We start from the raw sequence: 19,377 nt of genomic DNA on the forward strand, positions 1-19,377 counted from the left end.
CAGGACTTCCTTGCACTGGAATTACGCGACGGCAGAGTAATGTTCAAGTACGACCTAGGATCAGGAGCTGCAGAAATCAGTCATCCATGGAGTGTTAACGACAACCAATGGTACAAGGTGGTGGCCGAGAGGTAAGTCAGAGTCGCTGTTGGAACTTTCTTACTTAACATGTAGGACATTGTGTATAGTCTATAGTTGTTTGACCTTGACAGAGATGCTATAAATATTGTCTGTGTAAAGTTAAATTGGCTGTAAATGTATGAAAGAAATGCTATAAATATTGTCTGTAAAGTTAAATTGGCTGTAAATGTATGAAAGAAATGCTATAAATATTGTCTGTGTAAAGTTAAATTGGCTGTACTTGTATAGGATAGGGAAGACTGGCTCACTGACACTCGAGCGAGATATAGAAGGTATTGGAGTGGAGAGTATAAAGATGAGCGGTAATTCATCAGGAACATTCACTGTCCTGGAACTGAACCCAGTCACAACCAAGTTCTATCTCGGAGGGGTGCCCAGCACAACTATGGTAAAGACTTTAAACCAGTCTGTTTCATTTCCTTAAATACTTATGTTCTAGATGCATTTGTTTGTTTAGATCTTGTACAGATTTGAATACATAATTTCATGATGTAAGCTCTTTTCATGCCGACATCATGTTTACATAGTCATAGAAATATCCTCTCTTTGAAACTTAATTAAGATATCAATTTGATCATTATTGTTCAGTGATTTTGAAAGAATAATTGGCCTTTTTTCACAGCATTTTAATCTCAACTTTTCTATCAGTTTTCGACCAATATCTGGGACACAGTGTAGACATATTGCGGTATTGTGATTTCATAATTCTTTGTTATATTTCAATACTTTCCTTCATATTGATTAAAAGAATGTAAATCACAGACATGAAATGCCAACCTGCAGTACTCTAGTTGAAATTGATCTTATTTATCATATACATGTATGAGATATATAAGTTATTGGTTGGTGTTGACAGCTACCAAGAACAGTCGCAGGTTCCAACTACTACGAAGGTGTGATGGAGGGTGTGGCCTTCGACAGTCAACCAATGGGAATCTGGAACTTTGTGTATGGAGATAATAATTACATCGGCGCCATAGAAAGGTAAGTCAAGAGAATAAAAACCCACAGTGATACCAAATTCTCTGAGTTTCATATTCTCACAAAAGCTTGTTTGCTATTAGCTGTAACTACTAGCAAATTGATTTAAGGTATACAGTATTGTATATGTTGCTATGGTTTCATAGATTATTATTTGATATTCACAAATCCTTGTTTCTTTTATTATTGATATTCCATCAATTTGCCATTAAATTGATTGATTTTGTAAGAGATTTAAAGCACCAATGTAAATAAGCCAAAAGGTGAATAAATCATCAGATGAGTGTGAATACACTAAAAGTCAGTTAAGATACGTATCGTCAAAAGAATTTAATGGACAAATGTATGAGAAAACCAGCAAATTTTCATCAGTTTAAAGAAATAATTTATCATACAACTACAAACATCCCAGAAGGCAATGAAAATTTGTAACCGACCATTATATGAGAGTATAATGTACAACTACAACAAACAAACCAGAGGGCTAAAAAAAAGTCATTTACTTTGTATAAAATAGATTTTAATGACATCGATGAACAATAACAACTAATACTTGTTTCATATTACCATGGTGATATTTTTTATCCCCAATCAACTCTGTTTTTTATCCATAATCAGATATGTGTAGCAATTTTTTTTTGATATTTCTGTCATTTCATGATCTCTCTTTTGCAAAAATTATTTCTCTAATATAAATGATAAACAGAATCTGAAATTATTGATAAATGTTACGTCCATATTAACTTACAGGAACGTGCTGGTTGAAGAAAAGTCCAATGGCTTCAGCTTCAATGGTAACGGCTATGCCATCGTGAGTGCCAAGGAGATTAACTTCCGTCCTCAGCAGAAGGCAACCATTATCATGCATTTCAAGACCTATGCTAGTAATGGACTCTTGTTCTTTATGGGAAAGGGACGCGACTTCAGCTCCATTGAACTACGTGATGGCAAGATATTCTTTCAGTTTGACCTTGGAGGCATGCCTGCTAAACTGATGAGTGAACAAACCTATAACGATGGTACCTGGCATAAGATCCAAGCAGCTCGCGACAAACAGACAGGATTCCTTAGGGTCGATGAGGAAGGTCAGTTCAGCTATATCTGCACATTTTTCAATAAAAGCATATATATACTATTGAAACAGCCATTTGTTACAAGGATTGAGTGTTATTTATCCCTCGTGACGAAGTCAGGGAGGAGATATAGAGCTCTGTTTGTACCTATGTCATCACTAGCAACTTTATTGTCAAATGATGCCAAGGTCAAGGTCACTGACTATTCATATAAAATCTCGGGCTTCATTATTTAATGAATTTTAATCAAACTTCATATATTGGTCAAGTGTGACAATACTACAGGAAATAATCCTGACAGCAAATGGCAGTATTACTGCGGTTAATACTGTGGCATACATGTGAAATATCCATACACTAAAATTTCCTTCATTTGTCATTAGCCTCAAACAATTAACTTATGTATATACAGTTGGAGTAGAGGGCAGGTCTCCTGGTACCCTGGCATCTCTTTCCTACACCGACGACATCTTCATTGGAGGATTTAACGAAATGATCATGCCAGTTAAGTAAGTACCTGTATACCTCCACAGTGTAATCGTATAATAAACGACGTATGTGTCTGAAACTACATATTTATCCACAGTGTAATCGTATAATAAACGACATAAGTGTCTGAAATTACCTATTCATATCCACAGTGTAATCGTATAATAAACGACATGTGTCTGAAACTATCTATTTATCACCACAGTGTAATTGTATAATAAACGACATAAGTGTCTGCAACTGTAAATGATATATGAAGCCTAGGAAATGTATCTAAATATCTGCCATACATGACCATTTCAAGATAAAAAGATAAAAATGGTATTTTTTTTTTTTTTTTAAAGGTATGTCAGTGCTGAGGGCTTCCGTGGCTGTATTAGGGATGTACAGTTTGATAGTACAGTCTGGGATCTCATTAACAACAAGGAAGCCAAGGGAGTCGTTCGTGGATGTCCTGAGCAGGTACTTTTGTCATGTTGAATAGATGTGGATATTTAGGGGCAGTGAGAGTCTGTCACCCAATTTACATGGGAAGGGCAGTGGAAATGTCTGTTCACCCACAGGGACAGTGTGTCCCCCAAAATTACACTGGACAGGTAGTGGGAGTCTGTCCCCACAAATTACACTGGACAGGCAGTGAGAGTCTGTCCCCATAAATTACACTGGACAGGCAGTGAGAGTCTCCCCATAAATTACACTGGACAGGCAGTGAGAGTCTGTCCCCATAAATTACACTGGACAGGCAGTGAGAGTCTGTCCCCATAAATTACACTGGACAGGTAGTGGGAGTCTGTCCCCACAAATTACACTGGACAGGCAGTGAGAGTCTGTCCCCATAAATTACACTGGACAGGCAGTGAGAGTCTGTCCCCACAAATTACACTGGACGGGCAGTGAGAGTCTGTCCCCACAAATTACACTGGACAGGCAGTGAGAGTCTGTCCCCATAAATTACACTGGACGGGCAGTGGGAGTCTGTCCCCACAAATTACACTGGACGGGCAGTGAGAGTCTGTCCCCATAAATTACACTGGACAGGCAGTGAGAGTCTGTCCCCACAAATTACACTGGACAGGCAGTGAGAGTCTGTCCCCATAAATTACACTGGATGGGCAGTGAGAGTCTGTCCCCACAAATTACACTGGACAGGCAGTGAGAGTCTGTCCCCACAAATTACACTGGAAGTGGTTATTAAGTGACAAATTAATGTCCTTATCATATCCATTTATTGAACATTGTACTTGATACAGGTGAAAACTGAAAATCTCCCCAATTAACTAGTGAAGAAATTACAGTGATACTCTATCTTGGTTTATGATTAGATTTCCGGTTTGGTTTGGATAATGAAATGATTGCTGAATGATTTAATTAGTTTGGTTTAGATAATGAAATGGTTGCTGAATGATTTGTTAAGTTTCTGTCATCACTATTCATATAGGAAAGTTTGTTTTACAGATGCTGAGAACAGCAACATTTGGAGGAGGCGTACCTGGTTATATAGCCATAGCAATGGACAGCATCGGTGTCAACTTTGAAGTTACTTTCAGGATGAAGACTGTTTCTAACTCCAGTCTACTCATGTACACCTCAGATAATTCTCAGGTACACTTTTACTTCATGTCTGTAAAATTACAAGTTATAACCATATTTATTTAAGCCCTCTGTCCAATGTAATCCCCCTTCACTTTTTTTAGATTCATCGTTTTTTAAATAGTTAGTAAGTGGTTTACAAATAAGCCCTCCCAAAACTTAAATGCTAACCTTTTCCACTAGGGGAGGAGGTCATATTATTTGAGGATAATACAATACTAAACTTAAACACTTGGGGAGGGGGTTTATTCGAGGATGAATACAGTACTAAACTTTTACACTAGGTGAGGGGGCTTATTCTAGGATGAATACTGTACTACACTTTTACACTAGGGGAGGGGGCTTATTTGAGGATAAAAACAGTGCTAAACTTAAACACTAGGGGAGGGGGTTTATTCGAGGATGAATACAGTACTACACTTTTACACTAGGGGAGGGGGCTTATTCTAGGATGAATACTGTACTACACTTTTACACTAGGGGAGGGGGCTTATTCGAGGGTAAATACAGTACTAAACTTTAACACTAGGGGAGGGGGCTTATTCTAGGATGAATACCGTACTACACTTTTACACTAGGGGAGGGGGCTTATTCGAGGATGAATACTGTACTACACTTTTACACTAGGGGAGCGGGCTTATTTTAGGATAAATACAGTACTAAACTTTTACACTAGGGGAGGGGGCTTATTTTAGGATAAATACAGTACTTAACTTTAACACTAGGGAAGGGGGCTTATTTTAGGATAAATACCGTACTAAACTTTAACACTAGGGAAGGGGCATCTTTAACAGATAAAACATGGTAATTTTTAACTTCCCATCTGTTAAGTGATGTGTGTAGCTGGGATGAGCATGACTAGCTGTGCTGATGTAAAAAATGAGATATACATTATATACATGAGTTTATTAAACTATTATACTTATACAGTTATAGCAAAGTTCCTATATAAACTTCCTCACTTCCAATATACACATCCATATACTCTCTACTCTGAATCAGGTGATTGGTAATTCACAGATATAGCAGTCTTTAAGTCTATTCGGCAATCAGTCCAATGACGGCTGGCGTAAATAATAATCATATGAACACAGTATAAGATGATATATATTGTCCACACATTGCACAAACAACCTCGAGAAAGTTTTACAAACACATTCCCTGTTCATGATTTAGCTTGTTTATATTACTGAGAAAAGCCATGTCGAGAAGTTTAAAAAGTTGTCTTCTATATTACAGAATACGGTGTTTTCTGTGTCAACATCTATGGGTAAGATAGTTGTAACAGCAGACCCTGGCGGTGACCTGACACGTTTGGAGAGCGTCGTTAACACCTACAATGATGGCAACTGGCATTATGTCTCAATCATGAAGATGGGCAGGAAGTGAGACAATTATTCATTAATTACTAACTTTTCATTCAAACTATTTTGCCATAGAATTTGTTGCATCTCAAACAGAGCATAAAAAAATTACAACGATTGTCTTTGATTGTAGCTCATTCTTTTCTCTAAAGCCATATTGTACACATTAACTCTTCTGCCATAATTATACCACATTCTAACTGTCTTTCGATCTTATTTATCTGTTATCCAATGTATTGTGTGTGTCTAAGTTGTTTTTGATATGTTTATATTTTACTATTCAGGCTCATGTTGAACATTGACGACAAGGAGATGATAGAAAATCCCACACAGTCGTCAGAAGAAGAACTTATCACCCAGAGACCTATCTACTTCGGAGGGACCGACTTCTCTGTACCAGATGCATCCGTTGGTGCTACGGCTCCATTCTTTGGCTGTATCTCCGACATAACTATTAACGGAATGTATGTTGGCCAGGCTGTTTTGTTTTTCATTTTTTGAAATGTGGAATGTATGATTAATAGATTATATTTAAGTTTTACTATCATATTAGCAATATTTATTAGGTATCCTCAGATTAAGTCTCAAGTGACATATTTTAATGGCATTTCGTCTGTCGTCATTTGTTGTTTGTCCATAAACAATTTACGTTTTCAACTTCTTCTCTAAAACCGGTGAACCAATTTCAATGGAGCCTAAAAGTCGGGGCCAAAAAGGGTCAAATTGACTAAAGTTTTGAAAATCTTCTGCTCAACTCCCAGATTGGTAGAATCAAATACTCTTTACAGAATGGAGATAGAAAGGCCTTAAGGTGCTTTACCAAAATGGTGAATTTCATTACCCTGGGGTCTCATGTTTCCCCCCTGGAGAGAGGGCAAAATTTACTATAGTTTATTTAGGGAAAATACATTTTTGACCATTATTTATTCCAATTGCCAAAGTTAGTTACAATTATCAGTATGGGATTCAATACTATGTGCATATTTGCTTTGACTGACCCCCAGGAACTTCAAGGGTAGGGCCAAAAAGGGTAAAATTGAATGGAATTTCAAAAAACTTCTTCTCAAGGCCAAAATAAGGTATAATAAAATACGTTTCTTAGTTGAAAGGGTCCCAAGGTGCTTTATCAAAATTGTGAATTTCATGGTCCTGGGGTCTCAAGTTTGCCACTGAGGAGGGGGTAAACTTTACAATAGTTTATATAGGGAAAACTCAGTTTTGACTATCATTTGTTTGACTTTTCAGCATCATTTAAAAAGATAGGTAGATGCATATTATTTACATCATCAATTTGATTATGATTTGATATGCTTTGTTTTATTTCAAAACTCTGCATTAGGCTTCATCCAAATGAGCTCCCTTGAATTTGGATCTTTTCTTTTTCATTCCAGATTTAAAAACTTTGCCAGTATACAGAGTCAAAATATAAGAGCAGTTAGCCTAGGGGATTGTTCTGAATCATCACAGCCCTCTGGACCAGTGGTGCCACCTGTTGTCACTCCTACACCTTCAGGTAGAGTTTGTCTTCACTCTATTTTACAAAAATAAATATTTGGCTTAGATGATATATTAAAACATGTACCAGTGGGGGGAAATGCTCCTATCCTTTTCTGGTAAAGTTGATGCATCATAATTTATGGACTTGAAAAAATGCTTATCGTTATAATTGTGATGAAAAATTTACAATCATGTAAATTATTTTGTAAACATACAAGCTTGTTTTAATAACACTAAATATTTCTGAATTATCGTTTGATGCAGATTAAGAGGATGTAAAGCAAATAATATGCATCCTTAACATTTTTTTAGCAGTCAACTATGAATTTTAAGTACATGTTTACATCACTGGTGAATTGGGGAGGGGGGTTAATTATGGTTTCCTCTCTGTCCGTCTTGTTGGTAAGTAAAACCAAAGTTTGTCAGCGCTCTAGCGGCTTCATTCCTTTAGAGATTTTGATCAAACTTCACACAATGATGAAGGACCAAATTATCTCAGACAAGTTTGTGTTTCAGGGTTCTTGGGTCAAGGTCACTGTGACTAATTTTAGTGGGGCCAATAGGGGACATTTATTGCCTTAGCGATACCCAGTATGTTTGTTGTACATGGGACATATTCTGTGGTTGTAGGTCCAGTTGAACGAACAACTCCAGCATCAGTCCAGCAGTGTGCCTTATCTACCAATGTGGATATCTCGCCTCAGGCTGGGGAGGCATTTGGAAAATTGTTCGGCTCGTATGCAGAGAGTCGTGAGGAGTACGCATTGGTTCCAGCTAGTATGACTGTCAGGTAGGTGTTCAAAAAGATATAGGGGATCACTAGTCGACTTAGGTGTTGATCTCTGGAACCTGTGTAGATCTGCTTTATCTCTCTCGATACATTCTGATAATTATGTTCATTGTATGTTATTTAAATTACCTATTTTCATGTAAATTCGTTTAGTTTTTGCTGTATTTTTAACGAATTAGCAAATATTTCAAATTGTTCATGTCGAGTAAAATCTTTTGTGGAATATATTCAACAAATCATTGAAAAGTTTTTATATTTCACAACTGTATAACAAATGAACCATGCATATCATGTCCAAGAATAGATTTGTAAATTTCTTTTGTTCCTATTTTCACAGATTCACATTATTAATAGAATTCAAAACAACATCCACAACAGGATTACTATTTTATGCCTCCGACTCCAGACACCGCGATTTTGTAGGATTGTATATGCTGAATGGTAAAATTGGAGCAGCATTTAACTGTGGCACAGGAACAGGAAAGATACTGTCCGTACAGGAATATAACGATGGACAGTGGCATACTGTAAGCTTGCTTGAATCACATTAGATATGACGAAAATGCTGTACTTATATTTCCAGGCATTGTCAAAAAAACCTTCAGGTTGCACAAATTGTTTTTTTATATTTTTCATAAATTCATAACGGTTTTGTTTTGCTTAGCATCCTATCAACAGCTCTGGTCTTTTAAGGATGGTTTCTCTCATAAAATGTAGACATTAGGTATTTTTGGAATAGTATAAGAAGCACTTGGGGTACTAAAATGTATGATTAATGCTAAAATTGATGTATCGACAGTACAACTGAAATAGTAAGATTAATTGTTTTGTATAAGTGAATGTATGACAAGATTACTTATTCTCAGAATTCACTGTGATATGTACAAAGTTCTTATAAGGATTTAAGTTACATTGTTTTTTTGTTTTTTTTTGTGATGTACTGACAGAGAAATGAGATTACATGCTGTCTGCCTTGGTCCCTGTAGAAGTGGATGGTAGGTCAAACACTACAATCTGTTTTTTCATTGAATTTATGATGTTTTGTATTGTTTTTTCAGGTGAGATTTGCTAGAAATTTAAAACGAGGTGAGTTAGAGATTGATGGTGTGGAAACTGGAGTGGCCACCTCTGGCGGATTTACTCGTTCACTGAACGAGAAGCCACCATACTACCTCGGAGGTCTGCCAATGGAAGTCGCCGAAAAAGCATCCAAAAATCTGGAGGTAATTCATTTCAATAGTCATCTATTACATTCTTGACTGTCTTTTTGTCCAATTGGAAGTGGTTAAGAAAGATATGAGAATGTAAATGCAGATGTAAAGATACAAAATTGTTAACCAGTGTAAATAGAGAGAGAAAAATCAGAGAGACCTGCATACACAGACTAGATATAAATCTTACCTTTGCCCCATCATCCTCTCAATAGCTCAACAGGAAGATATTTCTCCATATCCAGACCTTGATTATAATAAGACTCCTTATTTAACATGTTTATTTTATTGGTATTTTCAGGGTGCCAGTACAAGTTTCCAAGGCTGTATCAGAAACCTTACATTGAATGGTAAGAGTTTCGGCACCCCACAGCTCGAGTTCCAGGTACAGCCATGTACCACCAATGTAGAACAGGGATCCTTCTTCTACGCCGACGGAGGCTATGTCCAACTACGTAAGTCACCACCCACGAATATATCAATAAATTTTCTTTCAGGGGTGTAAATTTTTGGATGGAAAACATTTTTAGTACTGTGTTAATTCAGCGTGATTGATATGCAGATCTTGTGTTTGCTTAAACATCAGCTTAGATTTAGGAAAATTAAAAAAAAAAAAAATAGGAAATGTTGAATTTGCAAATTTGGATGAATCTTTTCTAATCTTTTCTATTCTCTGCTATTTTAGTATATTTTTATGGGAGGTGCTCAATCTGTAGTAATATGACACTAAATTTTCTTTAATTCCAGCTCCAGAGAAATTTGTTGTTGGGTTAGATTTGGAATTCTCAGTGGAGATCCGTCCTCGAAATTTGACAGGAATAATTTTGTCTGTACACTCAACAGGAACAGACTTCATGGCTTTACAACTGAAGGATGGAGAAGTATGTTATTATTATTATCTTAGTCTAACCCACAAAGAAATTTGTCTTTTTACAGTTTTCAGGGATTTAATATGTCCAGAATTCAAAGCTATGGTTTTGGATGTTTATTCTTTTCTTTTTTTTCAAAGGAAATATTTTAAACCTTTTACGGATACCAGTAAGATTGTCATACTGAATTACTGTAGTCTCTTCTCGCAGAAAAATAAAAATTCCTGGGCACCACAATTCAAAACCTAAACCTATTATCAATTTGATGTTTTCTGACTGACATTTCAGGATTAATCTGTAAATGATTTTTTTATCAACAGATAATATTCAGTGCTGACAATGGAGGCGGAATCATTACCACCAAGTACACGCCCCCAACAAATAATCTCCTATGTAACGGTGAATGGCACAAGATCAATGGTATGTTCATAGAGTTGTGTTACAGTAATACTTTAACATATATCCAAGTATCAAGGATATTATGATGTAACCTTTTCAATCCGTTAACCAAGATTTCAGTAGTGAACTGCTCTCTGTAAATCTACATAAAAACTCTGCTCACATTCATGTAACCTAGTAGGTCGTTCAGATTTTATATTAGTTTCTGCTTCATAGCCTTTTAATTTCTTTGGACAGAATGCTTAATCATGGAATCACAACTTAACAGTACATTTCAGTGGTGTAAAGATTAATTTACTTGTATTCTAGTGTAAGGTTTTGTTATTTTAGCTGTTAAAGCCAAGAGCACACTTCTGATGACTGTGGACAGTCAGATGATACAACCAGTCAGCGGTAAAGCCGGCAGTTCATCAGCTGATACGACAGAACCTCTATATGTGGGTGGGGCACCAGGTAAGTGATGATTTACGTCGGCTTGTAGTCTGTCATTGGTGTCTTCAAATTAGCTTAAGTTCTGACTTTTACCTTTTAAAATTAATATTATTAGAGCCCCACATGGGTTATTGGTCAAGGTTTAGACAGTCACTTTGCAGGGCCTGTTCAGATTTAACCCGAAGAGTCAGGATGACAAATAGTCCATGTGCTTCGTCCGTCATCTTACGCTGTCCATAAACATTTCACATATCAAATTTCTCAAGTTCCACCTGTTGGTTTCATATCGTACTTACCTGAAATGACTGTTCCGAATAAATGTTGTTATTTTTCGGGTCGCTAAGAAATCCAAGATGGCCACCATGGCCGACATTTACAATCCTCATTGTTGTCAGTACCACTATACTGCTACCGAGTATGTATACTACAATAGTACAAAGGTCTGTTGAAATCCAATGACCGTTAAGGCCCATGGGCCTCTTGTTTTCTATTTCTTGTTGTAGATTTAAAATCTGTGTATACATGTACCTTCAGTATGATACTCCTCTCCTTTGTATCCTCTTCTGGTAGGAAGTGCCTTTGACATACAAGGATTTAAGTGTGGGTTCTACACAAGCTTGCTTGGTATTTAATACTGACTATAAGCTTCTTATATTGAGGAAACAGCATTTATGATCACAAAACATAATTCCGTTACAAAACTATCAAATTTGTGAACCAGATTTTATAGTCCTGAAGACAATGGGATTGTTGAAAATTTGTAGTATTGTGATATGACTGTTATTATCTGACCTTCATATTCTATTTGCAGATCGGGGAAGACGAGGCTTGGTCGCCGATGGCAATTACCTCGGCTGTATACGTAACTTGGCTATTGGAGTTGATCGCACGCCACAGTACATCACTTCAGGAACTGTATTTGGCTCAGTCAAGACTGACTCTTGTCCCGCTAATTAAAAACAGCCAATGCGATTCTGATTTTATCTTTTAGACTTGTTGCCATGGTAACCTTTACAGTGAAAATAATAATTTGTAGAAACATGGAAATTTTTTATAAAACAACCCCATACAGATGCCAGGTTATCTATATGAAATGAAAATATTCTTGCCACTGTAGTAAATATTTCACGAAAAGTATCAAATACTGATTCCATTGTTCTTCAGTTGCAGAATCTGGAGACAAGACATTTTAAGTAAGGAAATGTGGAAACAGAGTTTGTTTTAACAATCTCTCATTTATTAGATTGTACACTGCCATCAATATAGTTATACTGTATATAAGAGGGACCATCTATACCATGTCTCTTTAAACAACTTTTAAAGTAATACCTATATTTATCAATTTCATTCTATACCAAATAAGAAAAACAAAAAGCAAATTACTTTTTTTTTTATAATTAAAAAGAAGAAAAAACAATTGGTTTTAAAAATAATGTGAGGCAATGTTTTTATTTACATAACTCTTTCTCTTGAAAATATCGAAAAGGAAGATGAAATTCAGACCAGACCAGTAGTTTCTCCCCCACAATTAGATATACACTTCAAATGACCTTGTGTCAGGACTAGATCTCCATGGATGGCAGTGTATACCTATATAATGTTATGTGTGCAATAGTGTTGATCTGCTGGACGATAAAAGTAACCACATATGTATGTGATTGTATAGAAACCTGAAGAATACTCCACAGTATTATCTTATAGGTCCATGTTAGAGGTTACCATGACAACAGTCACTACCGCCATAATAGGAAATAGTGCCCAGCTTTTCTAATCATATTCCTCACAGAATAGTTCCTTGATAAATTAAGATACAGATTAATCCATAGTATTGGTTGATAAAGATGTTTTAATTGCTAAAGTTCATTTAAAGAGTTGCCAATATTTACTCAAATCGTTTTCTAAAATTAATCATTTTATGATTTTGTAGTATCGTTTTAAAAAAATCAGTATTTGTTAACAGAAAGGAAATTTACAATGATGATATAAGAATATGAAAAATAAATTGATAGATTTTATATTTGGAAACAGAAAATAATAGTGAAGCTTAATAGTTTTTTCTGCTCAAAATTTCAGATTAATGTAAACATTTCATGTGTTGCACTGTTGTTAAATTGATTGCAGGTGAATAATTTATCAGTTTGTATATCTAGGGAGGAATTATCCTGTGTAGGATGGGCACCTTTCCACATTTTAATCTACAAAATCTGATATGTAAAAGGTGAAGACCAGGACCTTACTTACTGCAGCTGAATACCAATTCCCCCTAATTGTTATATGTCCTTCGATAAATGACAAATGTCTTTCATAGTACAAATGATATTGTTTTATCTACAAATTTTGTCTTTCAATATTTTAAAAACATTTTTAAAAGAAGTTTATGTCTTGTTATCAATCAAATTTTATAATTCACAATTGTAGAATTTAGTAGACTATTCATCTTGGTATCTGTATTTTGTTGTTACATTACAGGAGATAAGAGTAATGTAATATTTGTAATTTCTTAAGTTGTTCAGGGTACATTAATGTTTTATCTAAAATGAGAATCTCTACTTGTATTTTTTTGTTTATGAAGTTAGTTTTACCTACCATTTTTAATTATATGTTATATCAATGCTGTCCTGCAGCAAAAATGATTTGAAATCCAGTTTTACCAGACATTACCTTTTATATATTGATTATTAAGTATTGTTTTATTTTAACATAAAATCTTGTCTTCCCTTTACCATGTCATGTTTTAGGATAAAAAATTGTCAACAAATTGAGACACATGCATCAAGAGAACAAAAATGTACATATCTTTTAACATCTTATTGATTTGAATTTCACGTTTATCAGTATGTTACAATATTTTTTGTTAGGTACAAAGCATTTCAGAACAAAAAAAATATAGCTAAAGAGAGAAGGGTGAAAAAAATTTGAAACTATTTCAACAAATTTGTCTCGGCCATAATTCCTTTACAGCATGCATGTTTCTGAATTTTTTGTTATTACTTTATTATTAGGCCACTGACCGTCTGTTTTTGTACATTTAGTTACCTACACACAAGTTAACAGGTTTTCAAGAATTTTTTTATCAGATCTTTTGAAAAATCAATTTTTTTTAGAATGTTAAAAAAAATGTTTTATTGTATTACTAATGTGTATTTGATATCTTGTTTTCAGTTTGATTTAATTGGCATTAAGAAAAGCTAAATAGCAAAATAAAGAGCACACCAAATTAACTAAATGTACTGAAATAAAAAGCAGTTAATGAAATAATTGTGTTATCTTATTTTTCTCAGTAGAATCATGTTTCTACCACAATACCCTGTGTTATTCAACTCTCAGACCATCAGTTAATCATTACAGCTGTTGATTAACAATCGGTTTATATAAACTCTGTATGCATTTTGATTGGCTAACACGGTGAACTTTGACCCAAGCTGCAATTGTTATTGACATCATCAATAATCTAATGACGTCACATCACCGGGTCCCGGACGTCACCGGTACACTTTATTTGCATACGCGAAATTATACTTGGCCACGTTTCCCTTTGATTCAAGCCAATATTATTGTGGTAGAAACAGGTCACACGACTCGAAATTGTTGGATATGGAATTTATTTCACACTTGTAAGTTATTTTTTAAAAGTTGCAAAAAACACTCGCTAAAGCTTGTGTCTTTTGTAACTTTTAAAAAATAACTTACTCGTGTGAAATAAATTCCATATCCAACAACCACTTGTTGTGTAACCTCTATTTATCTTACAACCAGCAAATGGTTTAGTAGAACTTTGTCTTCAATGGCTAAAAATGTGAAGTCCCACCAAACCAGGAAATGATTGTATAGTTTACCCAATGTGAGGTCCCACCAAACCAGGAAATGATTGTATAGTTTACAGTATACAGAATCAAACACTAAGTGTAATTGTATATACCCTATCACATTTCTTATGTCATATTAACATGACGTTGGTTTGTTTCTGGTGTCTGAATGATTGTCAGATAAATAGACAAAATAACATTCATTGGTAATTTGCACATACATTTTCCAATGGTAACTACCGTATAATGGAGGCGTCCAATTAGTTGGAATTAAGCTATTATCTGATAAATCTGTAACTAGTATCTTTTGTGATGGTAAAACTGTTTATGACAGTCCCCGTTGATAGAGGATGGATAAGAGTCGACAGAGGGTATTTGTTTTCCTTGTGATTTTTAGCTTAAGTGTCATTTACCTTAACTAAATCATATCGAGTCAAGACTGAGAATTACAAACAATGCTGACCGGATCAAATCGGGTATTAAAACGGATTGGGTCCAGAGGTATAAAATACAACGAGGGCAGTATGAGTGTTGCATCAATATTTTATTGAATGCTTCAAAGTTTAAATTCATTTTCAGTGTTAACAATTTTGATACATATGTATTTCATGGTGGTATTTATGTTTCTTTTTTCCCTACAGTCTCATTTCCGTGTATCTATACATGGGTAAGCCTTTAACTGTTATTACTGTACAAACCTAGAGGCTGTCCATTATTTTCATCTTTCATTGTTACATCCATTTCAATATATGTTGTGATAAAATTTCCCTCATATTCTCGCCCTTGGTTCCTTGTTCACTATACTAGTTTTATTACTACACACTCTCTGGAATCGGATTGGACGATTTCATCACTTCCTGCTTATAATGAGTATTAGCATAGATGCCACTCTCATCCTGCCATGTATTGCGACCAGGGCGCCGGAAATCGGCCGTATCTGTGAACTGTGAGTGGCATTTTCTGAACGCAGCAGACAGATCTGGAAAGTCTGGTGGCCTCTCCTGAAATTTATGTCATCAAGTTGAAACATGGTCTACAAACATTATTAATTCTATATTAGTTTCTATGGTAACTGTAAAAATCATGGAAAATGCAAACTTCATATCCAAAGGCACTGCTAGACCATAGTGGAATTCAATCCACAAAACACATATGTTGAGATATTTTCTAAAGTTAAACACCCATTGCAAAAGTAATAAAAGGAAGTAAAGGGGGGAAATAAGATCTTTGTATCAAAACTCTCATGTAACAAGATTAAGGTTTACAGAATGTAAAGATATTGGTTATAATCAGGTGAACTCACCGGCACTGTTTGGTAGTCTGGGTTGGGCAGTTTGTAGTCGGCTCTGTGTGTGGTTTCTAGATGGTGCTTGTTATAGTCTGGATTGTGGCGGGGCAGCACAGACCCATATCCCCTTTTGGGGTAGCCTACATCTCTGTAGGTAAAAAAAGATAACATCAACAGCAATATTAGTGATTCTGTCTATAGGTATAATGTCGAAAGGGAAAATAGAATGGAAATGTCATCATTATCATAGGTAAGAACACTACCAAACCACAACATTGAAAGAACATTTCATGACAACCCTAATAATTAAGTGATAATTCAAATGAAAATCAATCATGTTTGTTGATGGTATATATATATATAATATATTTACACAAATCATAAGTTACCTTCCTTCGTCATTTGCGTTACTGTATTCAATATTTATTTACACAATGTATCATATGCACTATGTGTTGTTGGTCCTAAGGTTTACAGATTTCAATTTCCTGTCATAATTGTACTGTGCTGAATATGAATATATGTGTACAAATTGCATCCATGTATGTAATATATGTGTACAACTCGCATCCTATGTTGTAATATATGTGTACAACTCGCATCCTATGTTGTAATATATGTGTACAACTCGCATCCATGTATGTATAACTGTATATAAATTGTGATCCAATGTGGATGTGGTGCCAACTGAGGGTATTTCTAGCTAGATAATTAGGTGTATTTGATCATGAGTTTGCGACCCAATCGGGGCACAAGTCAAAAAATGTTCTTCCTTCGTCATCTGTATTGCTGTGTTATATATATTTATATTGTGCTATCAGAAACATGCTCTCCAAACTGTTTTATATTTTAAATTTACATGTATACTGATTGATAACAACATTGCTCTTACCGGTCCAGATTAGCATGATTGACAGTGTCGAGGGTTATCATAGACTTTCTCACTTCCTGTTCCTTGAAGTCTTCCTTGAGATATGTTTGCTCTGCATGGTCCTGGTAGGTTGTCTTTGGTAATGACTGAAACACAAAAAATTATACTCTATGAATCATAAAAACAAAAAGTAATAGATATACATACTAAATGATAAAAACAATGATTGATAGACAGATATACATACTAAATGATAAAAACAATGATTGATACACAGATATACATACTAAATGATAAAAACAAAAATTGATACACAGATTTTTTCTCCTGGGTACTGGTTTCCACCCACATTATAGTGTTTATATCATAATTTGTAAATCATGATAAAACAGAGATCTCCTTGTTGAGGAGAAGATTTCTACTTACACCATCTGTTACATTTCCTATTTTATCATATGTGGCTTTACAGAGATTTCTTTCTGAGTTCCGACTGATGTCATAATTTTTGGGTTCTGCTTCTCTAGCTTGATGCCTGCAAATTGAGAAAATGGATCATTGTTGGTGCATTGCAAATATCCAATGTATCCAATACTCTGATGAATCAAAATCATAAGTCTTTTCTGAACAATACATCTCATTCAGACAAAATGAATGTTGAAAATAAGTACAAAACAGATGATCCACTGGACACTCAAAACAAAACTGTTTATCTTGTAAAGTTTTCGATGCCATTTGACATTCTTATTCAGGACTATGAAACTAATGAAAATATAGGTTTTTATTAGTACCAGGTATTTTATTTCGGGTTTCAAACTCATTGATAAAATGAAATTGATATACATAAAAGTTTACCAATTTTTTTTTACAATTTTTTTTCTTTAAGCCCTTTATCTGATGCGTGCAATTGTCCAGCAAGATGGACATACAAGCTACCTTGGACACTCAATCTACAGCCGCCATGTTGAATGTTCCTGGAAATTGACACAGACTCTGATGGACACTCCTAATAAAACTACACATTATAACAACCTCCAATTATATTACACATCAATACACACTATATTTCCTTAACTTTTAATACAAATTACTTCCCTTCTATTTTGGGCATGCATTACATTGTAAGTTTGTGAGTAATGTAATATGTAACCTTCTGATCAAAGTGATTTTTGGCAGACTATTAGATAATGGTATCATCTGCAGTTTACTGAAGAGTTATAGACAAATCTCAATTAACGAATTCCTGTGCACGAATAGACCTTCCTGGACATTTGAGTGCAGACTGCAACTGAACTGCAGTGTATAGATTTACTGTAACTTTGTAAGATGTATTACTAAAATTCAGTAATATGTATTTGTTCAAACTAAGTAAAATTTTGTGTGGTGTTGGATAATGATATCGTCTGCATGTTACATGAAACATTGTAATAAAATCTCACCAAATTCTTGGGAGTGAGTAAACCTTCATGGACACTCATGTGCCAACCAAAGATTAAATATTAAATACAGTAACATGCACTTGTTCGATCGAAGTGAAATTTTAAATGGCATCAGATACAGAACAAATATAAAAATATCTTAATCAACGAATTCCTGGACCTGAAAAAAAATGCCCTGGACACTCAAGTGTGTACTGCAGTACAACAACTTCAGTGGTGCATTTACGTAATATGCACTTGTCCGATCGAACTGAAATTTTGCATGTTTTTAGAAAGGTACTGGTATCATATGTATGATACGGGGGGGGGGGGGGGGGGGGGGGGGGGGGGTATAAAAAAAATTAACTTGCCTAGTATACAGACATGGTGTCAGGGCCAGAGGAAACTCGGGCTATCATTAGACACACCGTGTAGAAATTAGAAATGTACCGATACATGTACAACAGTTTAGGGGGTGAATTCTCTGTTCTCTTAAACAAGACACTGTCTTATTACTTATCTGCAGATAAAACAAGTATATCTCCGGGAGTTACAAATCACTGACGTTATCTTAGCTTCACTGTTATATTGTAAGAGACTTATCAAAACAAACTTTTAAAGCGAATCAAATTTTTTGACGACACAACAGTAACCTAGGAGTTCACTGAACATTTCAAGTGTGTGTTGCTTTTGAAGTAAGCAATATCATAACCACAGACAACATTCCAGCAAAGACACATACCAGTTTGAATTTAAGGTAGCCCTTCCATAGTTCATATGATCAGAGCGTAAGAAAAGTGACCCTTTCCGCTCGTAATAATCTGGTACCTCCGCCATGATTATTTACATTGACAGCGGAAGTAGCCAAATTACACTCAATTATTATGCCTTCGCATAGAAAAAAATAAAGCATCGGCTAATAAATAAAAATAATAAAAAATAAGTCATAATAAAAGCTTTATATCAAATTTTAGTACGTGTATATTATTGCAGTTTTGTTTATGGAAAATATTTTTTTAAGCGATAAATTTTCGATATGTATAATCAGATGTTACTTTCGGTGTATCATTCCGCCGAGGTCTCGTAGCAACTTGGTCGGGAACCGTCGACACTTTCCGTAAAAGCTTCCGTCCGATTGGTATGATGGTAGACTTGCACAAG

At 35.1% G+C, this 19,377-nt stretch overlaps 2 protein-coding genes across 2 annotated transcripts in view; one reads left to right on the forward strand and one right to left on the reverse strand.

Moving 5' to 3' along the window:
* LOC117326421 (laminin-like protein epi-1) overlaps nucleotides 1-14,091 on the forward strand; it is a 71,461-nt gene extending 57,370 nt beyond the window's left edge. The window contains exons 58-75 of the mRNA XM_033883170.1: nucleotides 4-131; nucleotides 370-529; nucleotides 998-1,125; nucleotides 1,873-2,207; nucleotides 2,608-2,704; nucleotides 3,029-3,146; nucleotides 4,140-4,286; nucleotides 5,514-5,659; nucleotides 5,923-6,102; nucleotides 7,030-7,151; nucleotides 7,766-7,925; nucleotides 8,263-8,452; nucleotides 8,984-9,148; nucleotides 9,438-9,591; nucleotides 9,884-10,017; nucleotides 10,326-10,425; nucleotides 10,735-10,857; nucleotides 11,648-14,091. Coding sequence (XP_033739061.1) covers nucleotides 4-131; nucleotides 370-529; nucleotides 998-1,125; nucleotides 1,873-2,207; nucleotides 2,608-2,704; nucleotides 3,029-3,146; nucleotides 4,140-4,286; nucleotides 5,514-5,659; nucleotides 5,923-6,102; nucleotides 7,030-7,151; nucleotides 7,766-7,925; nucleotides 8,263-8,452; nucleotides 8,984-9,148; nucleotides 9,438-9,591; nucleotides 9,884-10,017; nucleotides 10,326-10,425; nucleotides 10,735-10,857; nucleotides 11,648-11,793 — 2,733 coding nt within the window. The 3' untranslated portion in view covers nucleotides 11,794-14,091. The remainder of the gene's footprint in view (nucleotides 1-3; nucleotides 132-369; nucleotides 530-997; nucleotides 1,126-1,872; nucleotides 2,208-2,607; nucleotides 2,705-3,028; nucleotides 3,147-4,139; nucleotides 4,287-5,513; nucleotides 5,660-5,922; nucleotides 6,103-7,029; nucleotides 7,152-7,765; nucleotides 7,926-8,262; nucleotides 8,453-8,983; nucleotides 9,149-9,437; nucleotides 9,592-9,883; nucleotides 10,018-10,325; nucleotides 10,426-10,734; nucleotides 10,858-11,647) is intronic.
* A 1,185-nt stretch (nucleotides 14,092-15,276) lies between these two features.
* Nucleotides 15,277-19,081, reverse strand: LOC117325412 (protein C9orf135-like). The gene is made up of 5 exons (XM_033881590.1): nucleotides 18,959-19,081; nucleotides 17,228-17,333; nucleotides 16,823-16,947; nucleotides 15,946-16,078; nucleotides 15,277-15,643 (listed from the first exon to the last, which is right to left on the reverse strand). Exons 1-5 carry the CDS (start codon nucleotides 19,051-19,053, stop codon nucleotides 15,458-15,460), a joined length of 645 nt encoding a protein of 214 aa, XP_033737481.1. The 5' UTR covers nucleotides 19,054-19,081; the 3' UTR covers nucleotides 15,277-15,457.
* Between the last annotated feature and the right edge of the window lie 296 nt (nucleotides 19,082-19,377).

The sequence above is a fragment of the Pecten maximus genome, chromosome 4 (assembly GCF_902652985.1).
Source record: "Pecten maximus chromosome 4, xPecMax1.1, whole genome shotgun sequence".
Lineage (NCBI taxonomy): Eukaryota > Metazoa > Mollusca > Bivalvia > Pectinida > Pectinidae > Pecten > Pecten maximus.